The sequence below is a fragment of the Oryx dammah genome, unplaced genomic scaffold (assembly GCF_014754425.2).
Source record: "Oryx dammah isolate SB20612 unplaced genomic scaffold, SCBI_Odam_1.1 HiC_scaffold_4, whole genome shotgun sequence".
Taxonomy (NCBI): Eukaryota; Metazoa; Chordata; class Mammalia; order Artiodactyla; family Bovidae; genus Oryx; species Oryx dammah.
In genome coordinates, this window is record NW_024070188.1 from 78138252 (window position 1) to 78158792 (window position 20541).

The window sequence follows — 20541 nt, forward strand, 5'->3', positions numbered from 1 at the left end:
ATTTTCAGAATCATAATGGTAGTGTCTTATCTTTCATACAGGTTTGCATTTGAGAAAAGTTTTAAAACTTCAGGCTCACTGTGTTTAGAATGTTGTAATTTGCTGTTTGATTCCTTCTTTCATTAGTATAGAGATCCTTTTGCTGTGTGCTTTTTGGATGAAGTCTAAGGCTTGTTGGCAGCACTTTTTTACCAGAGCTTTTCTTTCTTGAATTCACTGCTTGAATTAAAAAAATCATTAAACTATATATATATATATTTATTTTAACCACACCTTTTGTTTTTTATTGTTCAAGCCAGTTACACAGGGCTATTTTGAAACTTAGGTGATTGGCAGTTGAACTGAATATGTAGATTAACCAAAGTAGATTCTTTCAAATGCCATTCCAGAGACAGATGGTGTGGAATGGTCAACCGCTGCGTGTTCATCACCTCAGCGTGAGCAGTGGGTTTGTGTTTTTATAGATTTATGGTGACATTTGTCTGTTGAGAATTTTAACCTTCTCATTTGCTTCCTTTCCCACTCTTCTTTTTTCATCAGTGTAAACCAGAATATAAGGTACCTGGACTTTATGTTATTGACTCTATTGTACGACAATCTCGACATCAGTTTGGTCAAGAAAAGGATGTGTTTGCACCCAGATTTAGTAATAACATCATTAGCACTTTCCAGAATTTATACCGTTGCCCTGGAGATGACAAGGTATGCTGCCTTTTTTTTAAGTTGGTGTAGTTATTACCTTTTTGGTCTCAATAAGACTTTATATTATCATAATTTATCATTTTATATTATCCTTTATTTGTTATCCTTTGCACTGTCCATGTTTCTTCTTGTTATTAGAATTTTCTTAAACAGAATGAAAAATATAGTTGATTTTGCTACTTTTTAATTTATTAAAGCCATTGGTGTTAAAGAAACTGGCTCTAATAAGCATTTGTAATTATCCTGAAATCTTATTTATTTATATGTACAACCAATTCATAATTTTGATCATTTGACATGAGCTGATATTTACCTATTTAGTTGTCTGTGGAAAATGAATTTACCAAGTAATTAGTAGACAATAACTGCATGTCAGAATTCCTTTGTTATGGAAGCGTTTTCTTAGTGCTGGAAACCGGGATAGTAGAGTTACATTTCTTGGATGCTGACTTCGAAATTTAGTGTCCTTATTCTGACAGACTTGATTGCAGTGTTGATTTTGTAGGAAAAGTAAGAACAGGTGAAGACTTACTCTAAAGAAGAGGAACCAGACTTAAAAGCTAACCACAAATCTTTTACCTCCTCTCAAGTACAACAAGATTAGGTAGTTTTTATTTTTAATAACTGTTATACAGTCTTGAATCAGAAAAAAGTCTTGTTATACTGGATAGATATGGAGAAAATGTATTATTGTGTCATTAGTTGTAAACTGTTCTTGGATCTGCCTCTAGAGTCAGGTTTTTTTTTCTTCTAACTAATCTTGGTACGTTGATGATTCTTTGCAGGCAGAAAGAATGCTTCCAGTTTAAATGTGATTCATCATAATTGAGTCTTAAATACCTTAGGACGCCACCTAAAATAACTCATTTGAGATTTTATATAAACATTTTTGACGTAATTTAGACACTTTGACTTAGGAATTTCACTAGTTTGGACTTGGATTTATGTCCATTACAAAGAATAAGTCAGTCTTGAATTTGTAGACTTCATAATAATAATATTTGTCATTTATAATAAAGATTAGTATATAGGGATTTTTTGATAATCACAGTCGGAAGGATTATACTGATACTGTAATCTCAGTGCCTGAACTCCATTAAGTGTCCAAGAAGTATTCTAATCCATCCTTCCTGTCCATGGCCTGAGAAGCCTCTGTGATATGACTGTTCTAAAGTTTTGAAAGCAAAAAAATAAAAATAATCATTTTTCTTTTTTCCTCTAGAGTAAAATAGTGAGAGTGTTAAACTTATGGCAGAAGAATAATGTATTTAAGAGTGAGATTATTCAGCCTCTTCTGGATATGGCAGCAGGGATTCCTCCTCCAGTTGTCACACCTGTTCTGGCCAGTACTACTGCTGCTATGAGCAATACTCCAGGTATGTTGCTTTGAGAGAGATTTTCTGAGTGTTCTACTCATGCATTTCAGGTGATTATTCATATATGAAATAATAATTTGACAGTGCAGGAGAACTTATTTCGCTTTAGGTAAATGAAAGGCAGTCTTAATTTGAAGGAACAATAAAATCAGAATTTATATGTGTGTTTCATTCTTTTCAAAAAAATTAAAAAGTAAGCTTTTAATGTTCCTAGAAACATACATAATCAGCTTGGGAGGTTGGTATGTCAGTTAAATTTTTCCTGATTTAGACTGTAATCTTTTAAACTTGCATATATATCAACTTGATAATTCATAGTGAGCTAAGTGTACTTAATATATAAAGAGAACCCTGTAAAAATGTATTTAATGGATCCAAGAATGAGTAATAAAATCTCAAAATCATGGAGGTTTTTTTGAGGTATTTAAATGAGATTTGAATTTTTTTTTTAACCATAGTCTAAGAAGTACATTTGTTATCATTTTGATATATGTTTATTTGGGGGTATGTACGTATACATTTTGGAACAATAATAATTTTATGTACACTTTTATAATACTTTTGTCATCAGAGATTGAATATTTCTTTATATCATTGAATTTTCTTCTTTAGTAAGCTATTTAATGATTTCCGAGTATTGTAGGCTCCTTTAAAATGGTAGCTTAGTTGATTGAGAGTAAGTATGAAAAGCTCTTTTTGGTCATTTTTGTTGTTGCCATTTTGTTTTGTTTAATGAACCTAATTATGTAATGGTTTTTAAAGATGAAGCCAGTGAAATTATATAAATTTGTACATATTTTATAAAAGTGACAGAACAAATCTCTCTAATTTTTCACATCTTATTTATTTACTTACATATTTATTGGGGATGGGTTTGATCTAAAAGGAACTCCTGTGACACCTGTTACTCCAGCCAATGTGGTCCAAGGTTTACCTGATCCGTGGGTGTCTCAGATAACAAATACAGATACACTTGCAGCAGTAGCTCAGATCTTACAAAGTCCTCAAGGCCAACAGGTGAGCAGCCTTTTTTGTTACGTCAACATGATTTAGAACTCATTGTTTTCCTAATGAATGCGTTGTTTCATTATGTACCACCTAAAGAGTGTTTTTTTTTTAATGTTTTTTTTTAAAGTACATATGGTACTTTGTAACTTGCTTTTTTAAATTTAATAATGTATTATGTCTGTTTTTCTCATTGAAGATTATTTTACAAATAATTCATTCTACACCAAAATAATTGATTTAGCACATAGTTTGGCCAGGCATTATTAGGTGCTATTGTTAATCCAGTAATGAGACTGGGAAGCCTTCTGCCTTGGAGAAGATATCTTTCTGTCTTCGGGGAGACAGACAATAAAGAAGTACAAAACATTATTTAGATAGATATATATGACTTAAAGGGACTTCCCAGGTGGTGCTAGCAGTAGGGAACCTGCCTGCCTGCAATGCAGGAGATATAATGAGATGTGGGTTCAATCCCCGGGTTGGGAAGATCCCCTGGAATAGGAAATGCAGCCCGCTCCAGTGTTCTTGCCTGGAGAATCACATGGACAGAGGAGCCTGGCAGGCTACAGTCCATAGGGTTGCGCAGAGTTGGACACTACTGAAGTGACTTGGCACATATGACTTAAAACAGGGCAGATCTTTAGAGTGACTAGGTTTGGAAGAAGGGGTCAGAGTTAGGGTAGCCAAGAGAAAGCATCTTTGACAAAGTGACATTTGAAGAACCTGTTATGGCAGATATGAGATTGTCTTTCCTTAGCATCTGTGTGGTTTTTGTTTGTTTGTTTTTAAGCTTATCCTTTAAAACCAGATTAATTGTGATCTATACAGTAAAACTCCCCAAGCTGTCCTTCCCACATGTTCACACATTTCAGCCTCCTGTCTTTGTTTAAATGCCAGCTCAGTTAGGCCTTCAGACAGCTATTTAAAACCGGAAATGCTACCTTTCATCTGCTCTGCTCTCTTTGTCACCTGCCGCCTTTTCTTCCTTAGCACCTAATATCTCATGTAACTTCCTCATTTGTTTCATTCACTGTCTCTTTCCATTGTAATGTATACTGTACAAGGGCAAGGAGTTTCTGTTTTGCTCACTGCTGTATTTTCAGTGTCTAGGTTATAGCAGGTATTCAGTATATTTTGTGAAATGAATGACTGATGTATAGAGGCATAATAATGTTGGGGTATAGAGAAGATATCTTAGAATGGAGTTTTCTAGAAGATAAGATAGTCTACGTATGTTAAGTTACTAGTCATGACATTGAAGTGGTAAACCTAAGTGTGGGACCTGGGCTGAGAAGTGAAGGATTCATGTACTGAGCAGTGAGGAGTTGCCAGAGATTTTTATGTTGAAGTCACATGATCTGAAGAGTAGTTGAATGGATGGGAAAAAAAGAGAAATCTAGAGATAAGGAGTATATTTGTTGGTAACAATGATAATAGAAAGACGGTAATATGTGAAAAATAGTACAGTTGTGGACTCTTTAAAATGACAACCTTTAAAAAAATGGAACCAATTCATTTATTTAGCCTTAGATTGGATCACGTTTCTACATTTTTGGGACAGTTGTGAAACCAAATTGAGTATTAGATTAAATTGTAGAATTTACTAGCTTTCTGTGCTTATGGTATTTTGAAAAGAACCCATAAAAGCAAATCTAATTTTAAAAGGTATCTATTGAAAAGTACTTTTGGCAGGAGAGTCGGTATTCCAGAAGAATAGTGCAAAGAGTCAAGGAGACACAGTAATCTGAGATGTGAAGTCAGAGTAGAGAAGAAGTAGAACGCACGCTGCAGCCTTTGAACCTGGGTGACAGAAAGGATAACACTGCTGTGGGGCGTGGGGGGGCGATGCAGGTGTCGGAAGGAGCGTTTAGAGGGTGTGAAGATGTTTCCTTCCTTCCTTCGTTCCTCCTCGTAATACTCCCTTCTTTTAGTCATCCATCCTGTCTGGTTTGGAGCTTCTTTAGTGCAGTAGTTCAGCTATCATCTATTTTTGTACTTTGTTTCCTGTCACATTAGTAGTTTGTAGTAAATGTTTATTGATAGGTGAAGATTGGTTTGTTTTCCAATGTTCCTTTTCGGGGATAGGCATGGAATTGTTTCACTTACTGTCATCATGCATATTTTTATCTTCTCTCACTGTAAATTTAACTTTACTTAAAGAATACAGATGTCTTGTTTAGCAGTAGCTTTGCTATTTTTCTATTCCAAACTGATAATTTTCAGATTTAACTTCGGTTTACATCTAAAGTAGAAAAGTAATTACTTCTGGGATATATGTAGGGCTTACTTAACTGAAATATCTTTAGGATTTTATTATTATTTCTATTTTTTAAGAGAGAAGGTGAATACAGGGGGGACAGGGGTTGCTTGCAACTCTTGTTGACACTATTCATCTTTAATTTCCTTAGTTTCAGACTGCTCCAAGGGAAAGATTCCTTATTTTCTTTCCTCCTTTCAAGAATGTGTTGTCAGATGGTAAATTTGAATGATAGCAAAAGCAGTTGTTGTAAGTGCTTGCCCTTTTACATAGATTGAGTTCATTAAACAAGGGAATGAAAAGCTTAGTGAAAGAAATTAGTCTGCTTGGGATGAGTTTTTATTTTGTTGTTTGTCGTGGTATAGTCATTTTGTTTTGTTTAAAGTTCCTTGACTTTCCAGAAGTAAAGACAAACCTATTTAGAACTGTTACATATGGCACACACACACAAATCTTATTTTAAAAATGAATTGTTTTGAGTCAATATATATTTTTTCTTGGTCTCTAGACTGTAGAATGATAAATTTTATTGACTAAAAGTTTAGATGAGCATTCTTACGGGTAAAACCCAACACCTGTTTGTAACAATTTTCTTTTCTCTCCCTGCACACCCCTGCAGCTTCAGCAGTTAATACAGACTTTACAGATACAGCAGCAGAAGCCTCAGCCCTCCATCCTGCAAGCCCTGGATGCTGGCCTTGTGGTCCAGCTACAGGCTCTTACAGCACAGCTTACAGCAGCAGCTGCAGCAGCCAACACCCTTAATCCCCTAGAACAGGGGGTGTCTTTTAACAAGGTAGAAATTAGGATAACAGATCTGTGTGAAGAACTGAATTTTTTGTACTATCATGTAGGTTGCAGTTATGTAAATTACATTTTACTGTAGAACTGTTTTATGTTTCAACATCCATTGTAGTCTATAAGGGTTTTCCTGGTGGCTTAGTCGGTAAAGAACCCACCTGCAGTGTGGGAGCCCTAGGTTCCATCCCTGGGGGTTGAGAAAATCCCCTGGAGAAGAAAATAGCAACCCTCTCCAGTATTCTTACCTGGAGAATCCCCATGGGCAGAGGAGCCTGGCAGGGTACAGTCCATGGGGTTTTAAGAGTCGGTCAGACACGACTGCACGACTAAACACAGCCCTGGGTAAGGGGCTTCCCAGATGGCGCTAGTGGTAAAGAACCTGCCTGCCAGTGCCGGTGACATACAAGATGCGGGTTCATTCCCTGAATTGGGAAGATCCCTGGAGGAGGGCATGGCAACCACTCTCCACCATTCTTGCCTGGAGAATACCATGGATAGAGGAGCCTGGCGGGCTACAGTCCATAGGGTTGCAAAGAGTCAGACATGACTTCAGCGACTTAGCACACACAGATGTACTGTTATTGAGTAAATATTACTTAATAACTTAACAGTTACTAAGTAAATATTACTGTTTATTAAATACATTTTACAAAAGATTCAAATTTCTGAAAGAAATTTTAAGTAATTTTATAAATCCACTTGAAGCCAGTAAAATTGTATGTTCACTATTGAGACAAATGATTTTTGAGCTAATTTTTATGGAGTTACAAATAAATTAATTATAGTGTCTAGCCTGTAATTTTAACCTGCTAAAATTGTAAAGTATGTGAAAGTTCGAAGGAAAGCTTCTTTACAAGTTGTTACAATACTATAATATGATAAATTGAGATATAACTATTTTCAAAGTTGAAAATCTTGGATATTTAACTTGTGTGACATCCTCAGTATTCTTGGTGATCATCAGAATATTATCCCTTGGAAATGTTATCTATATTCTTTTTATTTCTGCTGTTATTTTCATAGAAATATAAGTATTGATTTATTAGATTATATTACTTAGGTTTGTTTAGCCCACAGCTTTCAAAAAGCCTTTAAATTGATCATTTAAAAGACAGTGGAGCATTCTGAGAGAACTGTACTAGTAATAGATCTGTTGATTATAGTTCCATAGATTATAATTCTAGATTTTTTAAAAAAAATAAAACTTTTTTACTCTTGACAAGCCACTCAAATATTTAAATCCTAACCTTCTCTTCTATAAAGTATTGGTAATTATCCTACGTGTCATGATTGTTCTGCTTCATAAGACAACGTCTGTCAGAATTCTTTGAAGAGAAGTAAAGGTCCACTCAGAATGTTCTTTATAGTATAACAATAAACGATAAAATTACATGAAATAAACAGTATGTAACAAATTATATGAAAGAAATAATTACATTTTAAATGATAGAGATAAATTAATGGAATGTCATTGATCTTCAGAATAGCATTTGTAACTTGTATTTGTGTAAAGTGCCTTTAAATTTGTCTCTTTCTCTCCCTCTTTTTTTTCCCTCCACTTAGAAGTTGATGGATAGGTTTGATTTTGGGGAAGATTCTGAGCATAGTGAAGAACCCAAAAAGGAAATTCCAGCCTCTCAACTGTAAGAGTTATTATGTTTTTCTTCATAAACCATAAATTTTTTCTGTTACCTTTATAAACATGGCCATCTGAACTACTGAGTATACTTTGAGCATTGTTTCCGGCTCTTGGGCTCTCACATAAGAAGACGGAGGAGTTGCTGCTTGTTGCCTCCCTATGTTGTTTTGATTCTATGAACTTTGCAGATAGTTGGGATATATAAAAATTCTTTACTGGAAAATTGATAGGTGTTGATAAATTTGGTTGTAACTTTTGCTGTTGATATATTAAGCTTTAGGTTATTTAGCTCAGTTGAAATAGTAGGAGAAAGAAGTTTGCTTATAGTGTCCATGGCTGCTTCTGGGAAGTATATAGTAAATTCTGGGAATGTATCAGATTAATTAGAAGTAAGGAAAAGGGTTGTAGGGATTTTGTTTGTTAAAGAAATACATTGTGAGTTTTTATTTAAATCAGTGATTCCCCTTCTTCCTTACTCCAAACAATTGTGCAGAGCCTTGGATTCTGTGAGGGTTCAGGAGAGGACCAGTGGGAAAGAGGATGTTGGAGAGGAAGGTGGAAGGTGGGAGAATAGGAAAGGGATGATGAGTGGGGCAAGCCTCTGGATGTCTTATTTCAGCAGTTATTAGTTTTCTGTATTGTGATAATATATTAAAATATATAATATATAAAAATACATTTATATGCTTATGATAAAGAGATTCTACTTGAAAAATTAAGAACTAGTGTTTTAGACTACACAGCATTTGAGATCATGTAGATCAGTGTCCTGAGCAATGTAAGAATCTCCTGTAACAGTCCTGATAGGTTTTTTATCTGTTGTTTTAATGCTTCCTATGACATAGAGTTAAGTAGTTGTTAATATGGTTTGATCTTTTGTTACTGAATCCTATGGGATTTGCTTTCTACCCACTGATCGATTTTGCTTTCTGAAGCAAGGAAGCAAATTTGCTCCATAATCTATTGAGACATAGCCATTCAGTATTTGAAGATAGGTATCATTCTTCCCCTTAGGTTTATTTGCTCCAGATGAAGTATACTTTTTTCCAACTGTTTCAAGACTTCTCACCATCCTGATTGCCCCTTTGGGATGCCCTCTTTTTTGTTCATGTCTTACCTTGTGGCACCCAGAATTCCAGGTGTATTCATTCCAGGTGTGAATTTCCCAGAATACAGTTAAATTATTATTTCCTCTTATCTAAACAGTCTTTCTGTTAACGTGCCTAATCATGTGAAAGTAGATTAGTTTTTTTTTTAAGTGTATGATCAGTTTTGATTGTAGATTGCACATATACTGATTGATGGAACATTTTTCCCATTGTGTCACGGTTTATAAGTGTTTCATTAAGATTTTCTTAAAATGCTCTAATGTAAAAAAACTACTACTTTATACACAGTAATAGCAGAGTATGTCTAACATATAATCCATCTGTTGAAACTATTGAAGTATATTTCTTATTTCAACATATTAATGTTCTGAGTTACTCTATTTTCTATATTAATATTAAAAGTAAACACTGTAATAGAGTATATTCCATTTGTTGGCATTTTGGGGGTGTTTTTGAATATTCTTTTACTTTCATATTATCTTTATTGGATTATAAAATATATTTACACTTGGTTTTCCTTGTAGTTCTCATGTTTCGGAATCTGTGAACAATTCCATCTTTCATCAGATAGCAGAACAACTGCAGCAGCAAAATCTTGAACATCTCAGACAGCAGCTCCTGGAACAGCAACAGCCTCAAAAGGTTTATAACCCCATCTTGTGGTCTTTATTGTTACGGCTGTCTACAGTCTGTCACTTGGTGATTTTTCTTCAGCTGGTTGTTACTTGGAAGATAAGTCTTTTCAGGACCTTTACAGTTTTTGTTTGTTCTGTTTTTTTTTGTAATCTCGAAATGTGTTCTGGCAGCTTATGTATCTGTTGAGAAATTATAAAAATTATTTTCAGTATCCTGGAAGGAATTAGAGGACAGAAGACATAGTGTTTCAGTATTACAGTGTGAAACTTTTCTTTCCTCTCAGTTCCCTGTTAAGCATGGTGATTTTGCTATTGTTGATGACGATGATGACAAAGTAGGTTGCTATCTTTAATTAGACTTTCGGTAGGTGGCAAGAGCTTCATTAGCCATCATTACAGTTACTGCTTTTCAGGTAGTTTTTTTACAGTTAATTTTTATCTTTCATTTGATCCTTTTCTTTAAAAAGGTATAGTTTCTTTGACCACATCTTTTATATGCTGAGATATAGGTATTTTGAGTCTCATTTACACTGTAGGAAATTGAAGCTTCGTGAAATGAAGCATCCACTGTTAAAGTGCACTGCTAGTATGAAATACCTTCCATCTTAAGACTCACCATTATTTTATATATACCCAAGAATTTTTAAATACTTCTAAAGTATATGTAGGCTTCCCAGGTTGCACAGTGGTAAAGAGTCCGCCTGCCAATGCAGGAGACACAAGAAATGGAGGTTCAATCTCTGAGTCAGGAAGATTCATTGCTCCGGAATTCTTGCCTGGAAAATTCCATGGACAGAGAATCCTGGCAAGCTACAGTCCATGGGGTTGCAGAGTCGAACAGAACTGAGCGAATGGACACGCACACACAAATTACATTCTGTGTAGTTTTAAGAATCTTCTAAATTTCAGGCATGATGAAATGTAAAGGTGTACCTTAGAATGGATACAATATGTCAAATTATTGTGAAGCTAAGGTTAAATCCATTGCAAAGCCTGATTTTGCTCTGTTTGAGAAATAGTTATGGATGTAAAACTGTTTATGAATTTCTGGGAATCTCATACTTCCTCTAATCAAATCTTTTGGCGCTAATGCATTTAATACAATACCACAAATGTTAAAGTATGAGCGTTGTTAGACGGATGATACATTCAGAGAAGAACAGAGAAGCATTTTGCCTCAAGTCAGCTCTTCTCTAGTAGAGTATGTATATCTGTATGATTACAAGGCAGAATACTGGTTTTTGTAATAGAGATATAAGTGAAGGACTATGGGAATATGAAAGAGGGAAGATTAGTTTCTATAGCAAACCTTAGACACTGTTAGGGTCTGACATTGTCCTTTCAATGCAAATGGTAATGGATTTTGTTGATATTTGTATGTTGGAACTTGTACTTGGAATCATGAGAATGAAGTTCTATACCTTGTTTTGAAGAAATAATTCTGATAGAAGTAGGTGCATTATTTTATGTCAGGAAAATAAAATTTATCTGCTTGAGAATTTAGGAACTTGAGGACAAAGGTAAGTAAAAAACATTTGAATATTATTTTAAAACACAAGTTGTGATTCAAGGAAAGGAAACAGATCGTCAGTGATACAAGAAACTTCAGAGCTGTTACAGAGCCAAGAGGTGGTAGTAATGGAAGTTTATCTAAGCAGATTTACTCACCTGTAATGTGACACTTTTGAATTTCCTTAGTTCTAACTTCATTTCAAAAGTTTTAGCAGAAACAATAAAATGAAAGTTTAACAGAAAAAGAAAAGAAAAGAATTCTGGTCTTAGTTGATTGCTTTATATATCATCTCCACAATTTTAGAAGGTATAGTAATAGAATCTCTTTGAAAGGAGTAAATGTCCTTAAAAGCTTCCTGTTCAAAAATGACAGTGAAGAAAAAAAGCAACTTTTCTTAGGCGTAAGATGAATAGTGTTTAAAACCTATCACAAATTTAAAATTGAAGAGTAAACATCAACAGAATAACAGTTAAATTCAATCAGTTGTGTAATTGGCTCTACCAAACCAGTTAGGTTTTTAAGATGCGGTGTTTTTATTTAAATATGTTTTTATTTAAGATGGGGTGGGATATGCAGGAAAACTAAGCGTGTGTATTCGCCGCTGAGCTCAGTGTGGCGACCTCACGCTATCACAGTCTTGGAGTGAAGAGGATGCTGGGGTTGCTAGTGCCGCTCTGTTTCTCGCAGCCCTGACCACACTTGTAAGGGCTTGAGGTCTTTTGTCTAATGATGGAAAGCTGGTGGAAAATGGGAGAACTTTCTGAAAATGGTTGAATCATGAGGAACTAGCAATCATGTCATAAAAGGAATGATTTCTCTTGTCTTGAGTAAGTTGGAGTTGTGCTTTTGATAACTGTTTTATCAGATATCCAAAAGATGTCAGATAACTCAGAATGAAATGCTCATGATGAAAGTGATGACTAATAAAGGAACTTTAATCAAAGTGTTAGAAATAAAAAGATTAGAAAATATTCAGCCAATTAATAATAAAGAGCTATCAGTGGGATATCAGCAAGATATAACTTACTTTGCTTCAGTAGTTTTTTACTGTTATTTGGTCGTTAAGTCGTCCAACACTTTGTGACCCCATGGTCTGCAGCACACCAGGCTTATCCTTCACTGTCTCCTGGAGTTTGCTCAGATTCATGTCAGTTGATATTATCTAACCATCTTATCCTCTGTCACCTGCTTCTCCTCTTGCCCCCAGTCTTTCCCGGCATCAGGGTCTTTTCCAGTGAGTTGACTCTTTGTATCAGGTGGCCATAGTATTGGAGCTTTAGCTTCAGCATCAATCCTTCCAGTGAATATTCAGGGTTGATTTCCTTTAGGATTGACTATCCAAGGGACTTTCAAGAGTCTTCTCCAGCACCACAGTTTGAAAGCATCCATTCTTCAGCTCTCTGCTTTCTTTATGGTCCATCTGTCACATCCATACATGACTACTGGAAAAAGCACAGCTTTAACTACACAGACCTTTGCCAGCTAAGTGATATGTCTGTTCTTTAATACGCTATCTAGGTTTGTCATAGTGTTTCCTCCAGGGAGCAAGTGTCTTAATTTTGTGGCTACAGTCACCATCTGCAGTGATTTTGGAGCCCTGGAAAATAAAAGTTTGTCACTGTTTCTACTTTTTCTCCCATCTATTTGCCATAGTGATGGGACCAGATATTATGATCTTAGTTTTTTGAATGTTGAATTTTAATCCAGCTTTTTCACTCTGTTCTTTCACCCTCATCAAGAACCTCTTTAGCTCCTCTTCACTTTCTGTCATAAGTGTGGTATCATCTGCTTATCTGAGGTTATTGATATTTCTCCCAGAAATCTTGATTCCAGCTTGTGCTTCATCCAGCATTTTGCATGATGTACTCTGCATATAAGTTAAATAAGCAGGGTGACAATATACTGCCTTGATGTACTCCTTTTTCAATTTTGAACAAGTTTAGTGTTGCATGTCTGGTTGTAAGCTGTTGCTTTTTGACCTGCATACAGGTTTCCCAGGAGACAGATTAGGTGGTCTAGTAGTCCCATCTTTCTAAGAATTTTCCACAGTTTCTTGTGATCTACATAGTCAGAAGCTTTAGCATAGTCAGTGAGGAAGAAGTAAATGTATGTTTGTTTGTTTGTTTTTTGCTTTTTCTATGATCCAATTCTTATTTATACCTGCTTGAAATATAATGCAGTACTCTTGGTGATGCAGTAAAACTGAAGGAAGGTTTATTTCACGGTTGAATCCCACTTCTCAACAATTCCCTACTTTTTAAATTATTATTTTAGGGTTTTTTTTTTCACAGTTGGGAATAATTAATGAGTAATAGTGGAATAATTCTTTAGGATGATGAAATAGCAAAATGTTTCAATATATAGGAGAAAAACACCTCTAATGTCCCATGATATATTTTAGACCTTAGATGTAGTTAAGGGTCCAGTTGACCTAATGCTAATTGTAAGATCATAAAATAAATTGTGGTTGAATTTTATCATAATTTTAAAATACAGTTTTATTTTTTGGCTGTCCTGGGGCTTCCTTGCTGCTTGGACTTTTCTCTAGTTGGGATGAGCTAGCTTCTCATTGCAGCGGCTTCCTGTGTTGTGGAGCAGAGGCTCTAGGACACGCGAGCTTCTGTAGTTGCAGCACATGGGCTCAGAAGTTGCAACTCCCCAGGCTCTAGAAGACAGGCTAAATAGCTGTGGTGTGTGGACTCTTCTAGATCAGGGATCTAACCTGTGTCTCTTGCATTGGCAGGCGGATTCTTACCACTGAGCCCCCTGGGAAGCCCTTGTAGTTGAATTTTAAAAGTAAATTTTCTCTTTGTTCTTTGTAAGATTTCAAAGAAAAAATAGAGTCATGAACCACAGCCTTTTCAAATAGGTAAAACTGCTCAGAAAGAAGCTCAGAATCTAACATTGGTTGCAGTGGATTCTGCTGGTTATATCAAGCAGACTATTATGCAGAAAATCAGAGGTGAAAGACAGAGGTGGGGTGGATGGTGGATGGGATGCTCCAGGTGGGTGGTGAGCTAAGAAATACATGATGTGAAGGGTGTAGCAGTACCGAATTAGGGCCAAACAGCAAGGCTCGGGGTAAAATGGAATATTATCTTGCTGTGTTGTTGAGAATTTTATTTTTATTGTACCACTTTGAAGGCTGGGACTGTGCTTAAAACACACTTTGATTTGTTCTCAAAAGTATACTAATTTACCAACTTTTGGTCAATTGTGTGGAATAAACCAGGCATTTAATTAACAAGTTTTTTAGCTTTAATTTATGTCTAAACCTTGAAAATGTTACTTGTCTTTGGGGAGCCTGTTCCTTCATAAGTTAATACATTGGAATGGTTCTTTTATGCTTTTTTTGACTCAGTTTTTCTACTGCTTACTTTTCTTTCAGTTTAAATGTTGTCAGAATAAGAGTAATAAAAAAATTTTTATTGAGATATAATTGACATAACATTATGTGAGTTTAAGGTGTACAACATACTGATTTGATATGATTATATATTGAGATATGATTACCTCTATTGTTAGCTAACACCTCTCTCATGTCAAATAATTACTTCTTTTTTGTGGTGAGAACAATTAAGATTTAGTCTCTTAGCAACTTTGAAATTTATAATATAGTATTCTGTATAATCACTGTACTGTATTCCTTTTACATACAGAGACAAGTTCATAGCGAGAGTAGCTTTGTTCTTAGTAAGAGATTTGTAGGAAGGAAACAGTAGTTTGAGTCACCCTTTCCTGTTAATTATTATGATATTCAATAGTTTTAGTTCTTGTGTACTACCAGGGACTCTTTTTATTCATCTTTAGCACCTGTGAGATCATGTTTTAGAATGTTTAATTAGGGAGTCATTTTTTTCATAATAATCAATTTCTCAGTTTTAGTTAACATCATCAGTCAGTTCATTTCAGTCGCTCAGTCATGTCTGACTCTTTGCAACCCCATGAATTGCAGCTCACCAGGCCTCCGTGTCCATCACCAACTCCCGGAGTTCACTCAGACTCACGTCCATCGAGTCAGTGATGCCATCCAGCCATCTCATCCTCTGTCGTCCCCTTTTCCTCCTGCCTCCAATCCCTCCTAGCATCAGAGTCTTTTCCAATGAGTCAACTCTTCCCATGAGGTGGCCAAAGTACTGGAGTTTTAGCTTCAGCATCAGTCCTTCCAAAGAACACCCAGGACTGGTCTCCTTTAGAATGGACTGGTTGGATCTCCTTGCAGTCCAAGGGACTCTTAAGAGTCTTTTCCAACACTACAGTTCAAAAGCATCAATTCTTCAGCACTCAGCTTTCTTCACAGTCCAACTCTCACATCCATACATGACTACTGGAAAAACCATAGCCTTGACTATACGGACGTTTGTTGGCAAAGTAATGTCTCTGCTTTTTAATATGCTGTCTAGGTTGGTCATAGCTTTCCTTCCAACGAGTAAGCGTCTTTTAATTTCATGGCTGCAATCACCATCTGCAGTGATTTTGGAGCCCCCCAAAATAAAGTCTGACACTGTTTCTACTGTTTCCCCATCTACTTCCCATGAAGTGATGGGACCAGATGCCATGATCTTCGTTTTCTGAATGTTGAGCTTTAAGCCAAGTTTTTCACTCTCCTCTTTCACTTTCATCAAGGGGCTCTTTAGCTCTTCTTCACTTTCTGCCATATATAATTTATTTTATGATCATAGTATTATGCAGTTGCTAAGCAAGTTCACACTGATTAGCATCATATAAGCAGAGTCCCTGTATCCAGTTGCTGTTATTATAGTCGCAGGTTTGGGGGGAGATTTAAATTTGTTTTTTTCCTATAGTTAGGCTTCATTGCCTAACTTTTCTTTAGTCTTTCTGAAATGTTTTACATATCTGAGTACCTCCTAATATTGTTTTGTGAATTCATAGAGGTGGAGGTTGAAAAAGACCCAAGTTCTAAACTGATTTTACTGGATCAGTGATTTTGATATTCAGGTTTGAGCTTTGCTTTTGCTTGTATATGTATAGTTGGTGACTTAGGTCTTTATATATCATTCATGATACAGTCCCTTTATTCGTGATAGTTTATCTTTCCCACAATGAAAAATTTTGTTTGGAGACTTTCTTAATCTTATCAGTCTCTTCTAGTGTTACCGTATCCCCCTTTATGGAGGTATTCTGTGCTTTCAAGTAAACTTGGATTTATAAAAAAGTGCCATTTTAGATTGATCATTAAAGATGTAACAGAATTCTTTTGGTATTGGGTTTCTTTTTAAAAATTTGATTGTGATGTTTGCATGTAAATTTTCATTTATAATATTATTCATTATTTCCCAATGCTTATTTGTTTGTGTACATTCTCAACAGGCAACTCCTCAGGATAGTCAAGAAGGAACATTTGGGTCAGAACATTCTGCATCACCATCACAAGGGAGCAGTCAGCAGCATTTCCTTGAACCTGAAGCAAATTTGGATGATTCCATAGATATTCAGCAACAGGTAAAAAGTAAATGTTTTCCTGGGTCATAAAGTTCTAAAATTGATTTCAGAAAAACATCTTAAAATATGGTAATATTGTTTATTTTATGTAAAATAATATAAACGTGAATGTTTTTTCCTCCACGTTAAGCTGTGCATTGTAACCATTTTACTATTAGGCATTAATGTTACTATGGTGAATATTTTGGAATGCAGAAATAATCAGTAAACACTGAATCTCAACCAGGCATTTTGTTTGTTTGTGTTCCTTTGACTTTCAAGGATATGGATATAGATGAAGTGCAAGATGCGGTGGAAGAGGAGATCTTTGAACAGGAAGCAAAGAAAGTGGCTGTTCGTTCAAGATCAAGAACACACTCCCGATCTCGTTCAAGGTTCTGTAGGACTATTTAAAAATAGCTGTGTGCAAACTTTTAAAATGTTGGCTTTTTATTTATTTATTTTTGCATCCTTTGTTTCTTTGCATCAAGATAAAAGAAAATGTTTCTCTCAGTATGTTTGAGAGAAAAGAAAATGTTACTCTCAGTATGTTTGAGAATAACATCTTGTCTCATGAGAAAGTAACTCAGAACTTCAAAAACAGAAAATATTTGTTTTGTTTTTAGTTGGACATGTTTGTGGCTTTTTATTTGAATTATTTACATGAGTCACAGCAATATCGTGAGACTTGGATTTGGGGTTATATATGGTTGCAGTTAATAATATTATGATGATAGTCAGCTTAGGACACAATTGGCCCTGAACAACAGTTAAATCACATAATAGAAGAATAGTATTAGAAATTCCATTGTTTTTTTTGCACCCTGTTTCATCTCATAATACCAAAAATGATTATGAAAATCAAACCATAAAAATTGTTTTTATTAACAGTAAGCATATCGGACTCTCAAAAACATATTCTAGAAACGGTTTTCTCTGTGGGCTTAGCCATGTTAAGGCTCATTAATGTACATGCTCAATCAAGTTTGAGTTAAAGTACATTATTCTTAACCTGGTCAATTTTCTTGTTTTTATTTTGAACTGTCTTAAATATATGTTGTCTTTGCTATAAACTGTCTTAAAACTTAATCTGTAACATTTTTATGCTGTGTTTTCGGCACACGAATGCCCCAGGAAGTCTGAACAGTAAATGCTGGAAGAGGGACAGTATCTTTAATGGTTTTTTTCAGTCATTTCTTGTGTGTTTTAAGAATTTCCTTGTATTTACTTGGAAGTTTCAGGAATTTATTTTCAAGAATTTCCTTGCAAGTGAGAGTTTGTCAGTTCATCTTTCTCTAAACTGACTTCTCTCCAGGGAATTACAGTGCTAGTCCTGAAAACATCTTTGTCTTAGCAAATTCTTTGTCTTTGCAACACAAGAGTATTTTGAATAGAGTTCAGTGGCATATGATTAATAGGAAAAAAAACAGTATTTTAGTATCACATTATATTGTAAAGTCAAGGTGAAAACCTATAAACAGAATTGTTTAGTGGTCTACTGTTGAAAACACCATTTCCTAATTTTAAGAATGCACATGTTTGTCACCTAAAGAATCTGTTTTCTTTCATCCCTGTTCTTAACTCTTGTTTGTAAATTAGACACTAAGAGAAAGTGAGACCCTAACTAGACTCTCTTTCTCTTCTTCCTTGTATCACCCAGACTCAATAAGAATCATTGCAGACAAACATCTGTGTCTAATGTAGACCTAAGCAGGATAGCAGTATAGAGATTTAAGTGCGTGTTTGATACTTTGTCATTAGTAAAGTAAGGGTGTTTTGTTGTTGTTGTTAGATCACCAAGAAAACGAAGGTCTAGGTCACGATCTGGTTCTCGAAAGCGTAAGCACAGAAAGCGATCACGCTCCCGCTCTAGAGAAAGAAAAAGGAAATCATCACGTTCATACTCAAGTGAAAGGAGAGCTAGAGAAAGGGAGAAAGAACGACAGAAGAAGGGATTACCTCCAATTAGATCTAAAACATTAAGTGGTAAGTGTTGTACTTTATAAGCTTTGGTTTCAGTAACATTGAGAAAATAGTTACCTGCTGCTAATATGCAATGCCTCAACCTGATTTTTCAGACTGAGAAGTTGAAAACTGGTTTGGTTTTTGTAATGTGATAGAGGAGAAAGATAAGTAATAGGTTTCTATTTAAATAAAGTCATTGAGGGTTGATTTTTTTTTTTGATACTAGTTAAAAAATATGACTTGACTAATGATTTACAAAGTAGAATAGGCCTTGTATCTCTAATATTTCACTGACACTGTGATTTCCATGTGTAGTATCCTAACCAGTTTTGAACACCAGGGTATATGAATAATTATTATGGGAAGCATGCCAATTTAAAGCTAATTCTAAACTTGATCAGTACTGAAAGAGAGAGTTCTGTTGTAAAAACTTTCCTTCCTTTATAGTTAATCTATAATGTGTGATTAGACCAAATTTGGTAGTAGTAGGGGTTTGTTTTGGGAGAAACCTCCAGGAGAATTGACTTGACAGACATGTGAAGTATAGGAAAATAAGTCGTACTTAGTCGTGTGGGATTCTGCATAAACGATTCTTAGTACCCACCATGACTTTTAGGCTGAACGAACAGGTTGCAGATGAGTGAAGTACATAAAATGGAGCAAATTATCATTCTTTGCCAAGAGTTGAACACTGATCAGGTTATCGTAATTTCTGAAGATCTCCAAATAAATTCTTTCTGCCATGGAGATAGATGGGTAACTGGTACAGCTTACATTGCTGAAGCACCCTGGAAACCCAGGCATGTAATTAAAGGTGACAGCATCTTCTTACTACATTTTAGCAACCTGAACCAGCCTTGGCTGTCTTTCCAGAATCTTACCTGATTATGAGAACCAGTAGTAAAGGATTAATAATGTTGGTGCTCCTAACCCTGATTGAGACATGGGGGTTGGGATCATGAGCTGAGGAATGAGATAACTTGTAGAAGCTAGCCAGCAAAGGTAGGAAACAGATTTGCTCTGAGGGCCTCCAGAAGGAGGGCAACTTGCTGACTGATTTTAGCCCACCAGAGATGTAAAAGACTACCTTTCTGTGTTTTAAGGTACTAATTTTGTGGTGTTTTGTTACAGTGCAAAAGAAAACTAATGCATTGCCCTTTGAGACTTTGGTTGAATGGACAGGTGAACTGCATGAGACCCAGAACAAACAGCAGGGAGAGAGCAGTGTCCAGGGATCTATTAACTGACTGATTCCCAAAGCTCTCATAGGTCTGGAAGACATTCACGTTCTGACCAGCCAGAGTAGAGAGGCCTGATTGAAATCCGCATTTGGTAGATATCTTACAATGGTCATATTTTAATGTAGGGCTGAATTAGCTGTAGAGTAAAACAGTAACCCAAAAGCTGGAGACTTTTTTTAAAATAACATTGACACAAATCCAACTAAAAGAAAACTCTGCAAATAGATCAGCTGTTAGTATTTTTAAAGTAAATGTTTTCAGGGAAAGGAGATGTTTCTGAAGGCATGAACAGTGCAGCCAAAAATAGGCCAGATGTGTCTCCTGTGCTTCCGGCTTTTAGTATCCCCGGGGCTTTCATGGTAACAAGTTGAGTTCTGAATCAGCCTTTTCCCTTTTTTTTAATCTAATTTTTCTTTTCTTAAGGGTAAGATACTGTTTTCAGATTTAACTGTTCATTCCATCACAGAAAGATACTTAAAAGGTTCCCAAATAGGATTGCAGTGAACAGTGATTTTGAAACTTTGTTGCACATTAGAATTACCTACAGAATTTTTAAACTACCCCAATTCCCAATTTTCTGTACCACGTATCTTGGATTATCTTTTAGAGTGCGTCTCAGATACCCACCAGTGTGTGCTGTCAAGCTTGAGAATATGTGATAATAAATGCAAGATGTTGTCTTGGCATAGATGTGAATGGGTACCTGGCATTTTAGTTGATTTTAAACATCACAAATAAAAATACCAGTTAATAAGTATTTAAAATATACTATCTTAAATTTTAATTTATTACTGTTACTAGTGCTTTTCCTTAGCTACTTGAAGCAAGTAACTCACCTGTGGTTCAGCTCATT

The 20541-nt window shown here is 35.5% G+C and overlaps 1 protein-coding gene across 4 annotated transcripts in view; it reads left to right on the plus strand.

The window, feature by feature from the left end:
- The window catches only part of SCAF8 (SR-related CTD associated factor 8), a 217014-nt gene that overhangs the window by 51547 nt on the left and 144926 nt on the right, over positions 1–20541 (plus strand). For all 4 annotated transcript variants that reach the window (XR_005720821.1, XM_040238732.1, XM_040238730.1 and 1 more), the window contains 9 exons: positions 541–702; positions 1925–2078; positions 2965–3095; positions 5963–6139; positions 7708–7787; positions 9417–9534; positions 16372–16503; positions 16765–16877; positions 18275–18468. Coding sequence is in view for 3 of the 4 variants with exons in the window: in XM_040238732.1 (XP_040094666.1) it covers positions 541–702; positions 1925–2078; positions 2965–3095; positions 5963–6139; positions 7708–7787; positions 9417–9534; positions 16372–16503; positions 16765–16877; positions 18275–18468 (1261 nt within the window). In the remaining variant the exon portion in view is untranslated. The remainder of the gene's footprint in view (positions 1–540; positions 703–1924; positions 2079–2964; positions 3096–5962; positions 6140–7707; positions 7788–9416; positions 9535–16371; positions 16504–16764; positions 16878–18274; positions 18469–20541) is intronic.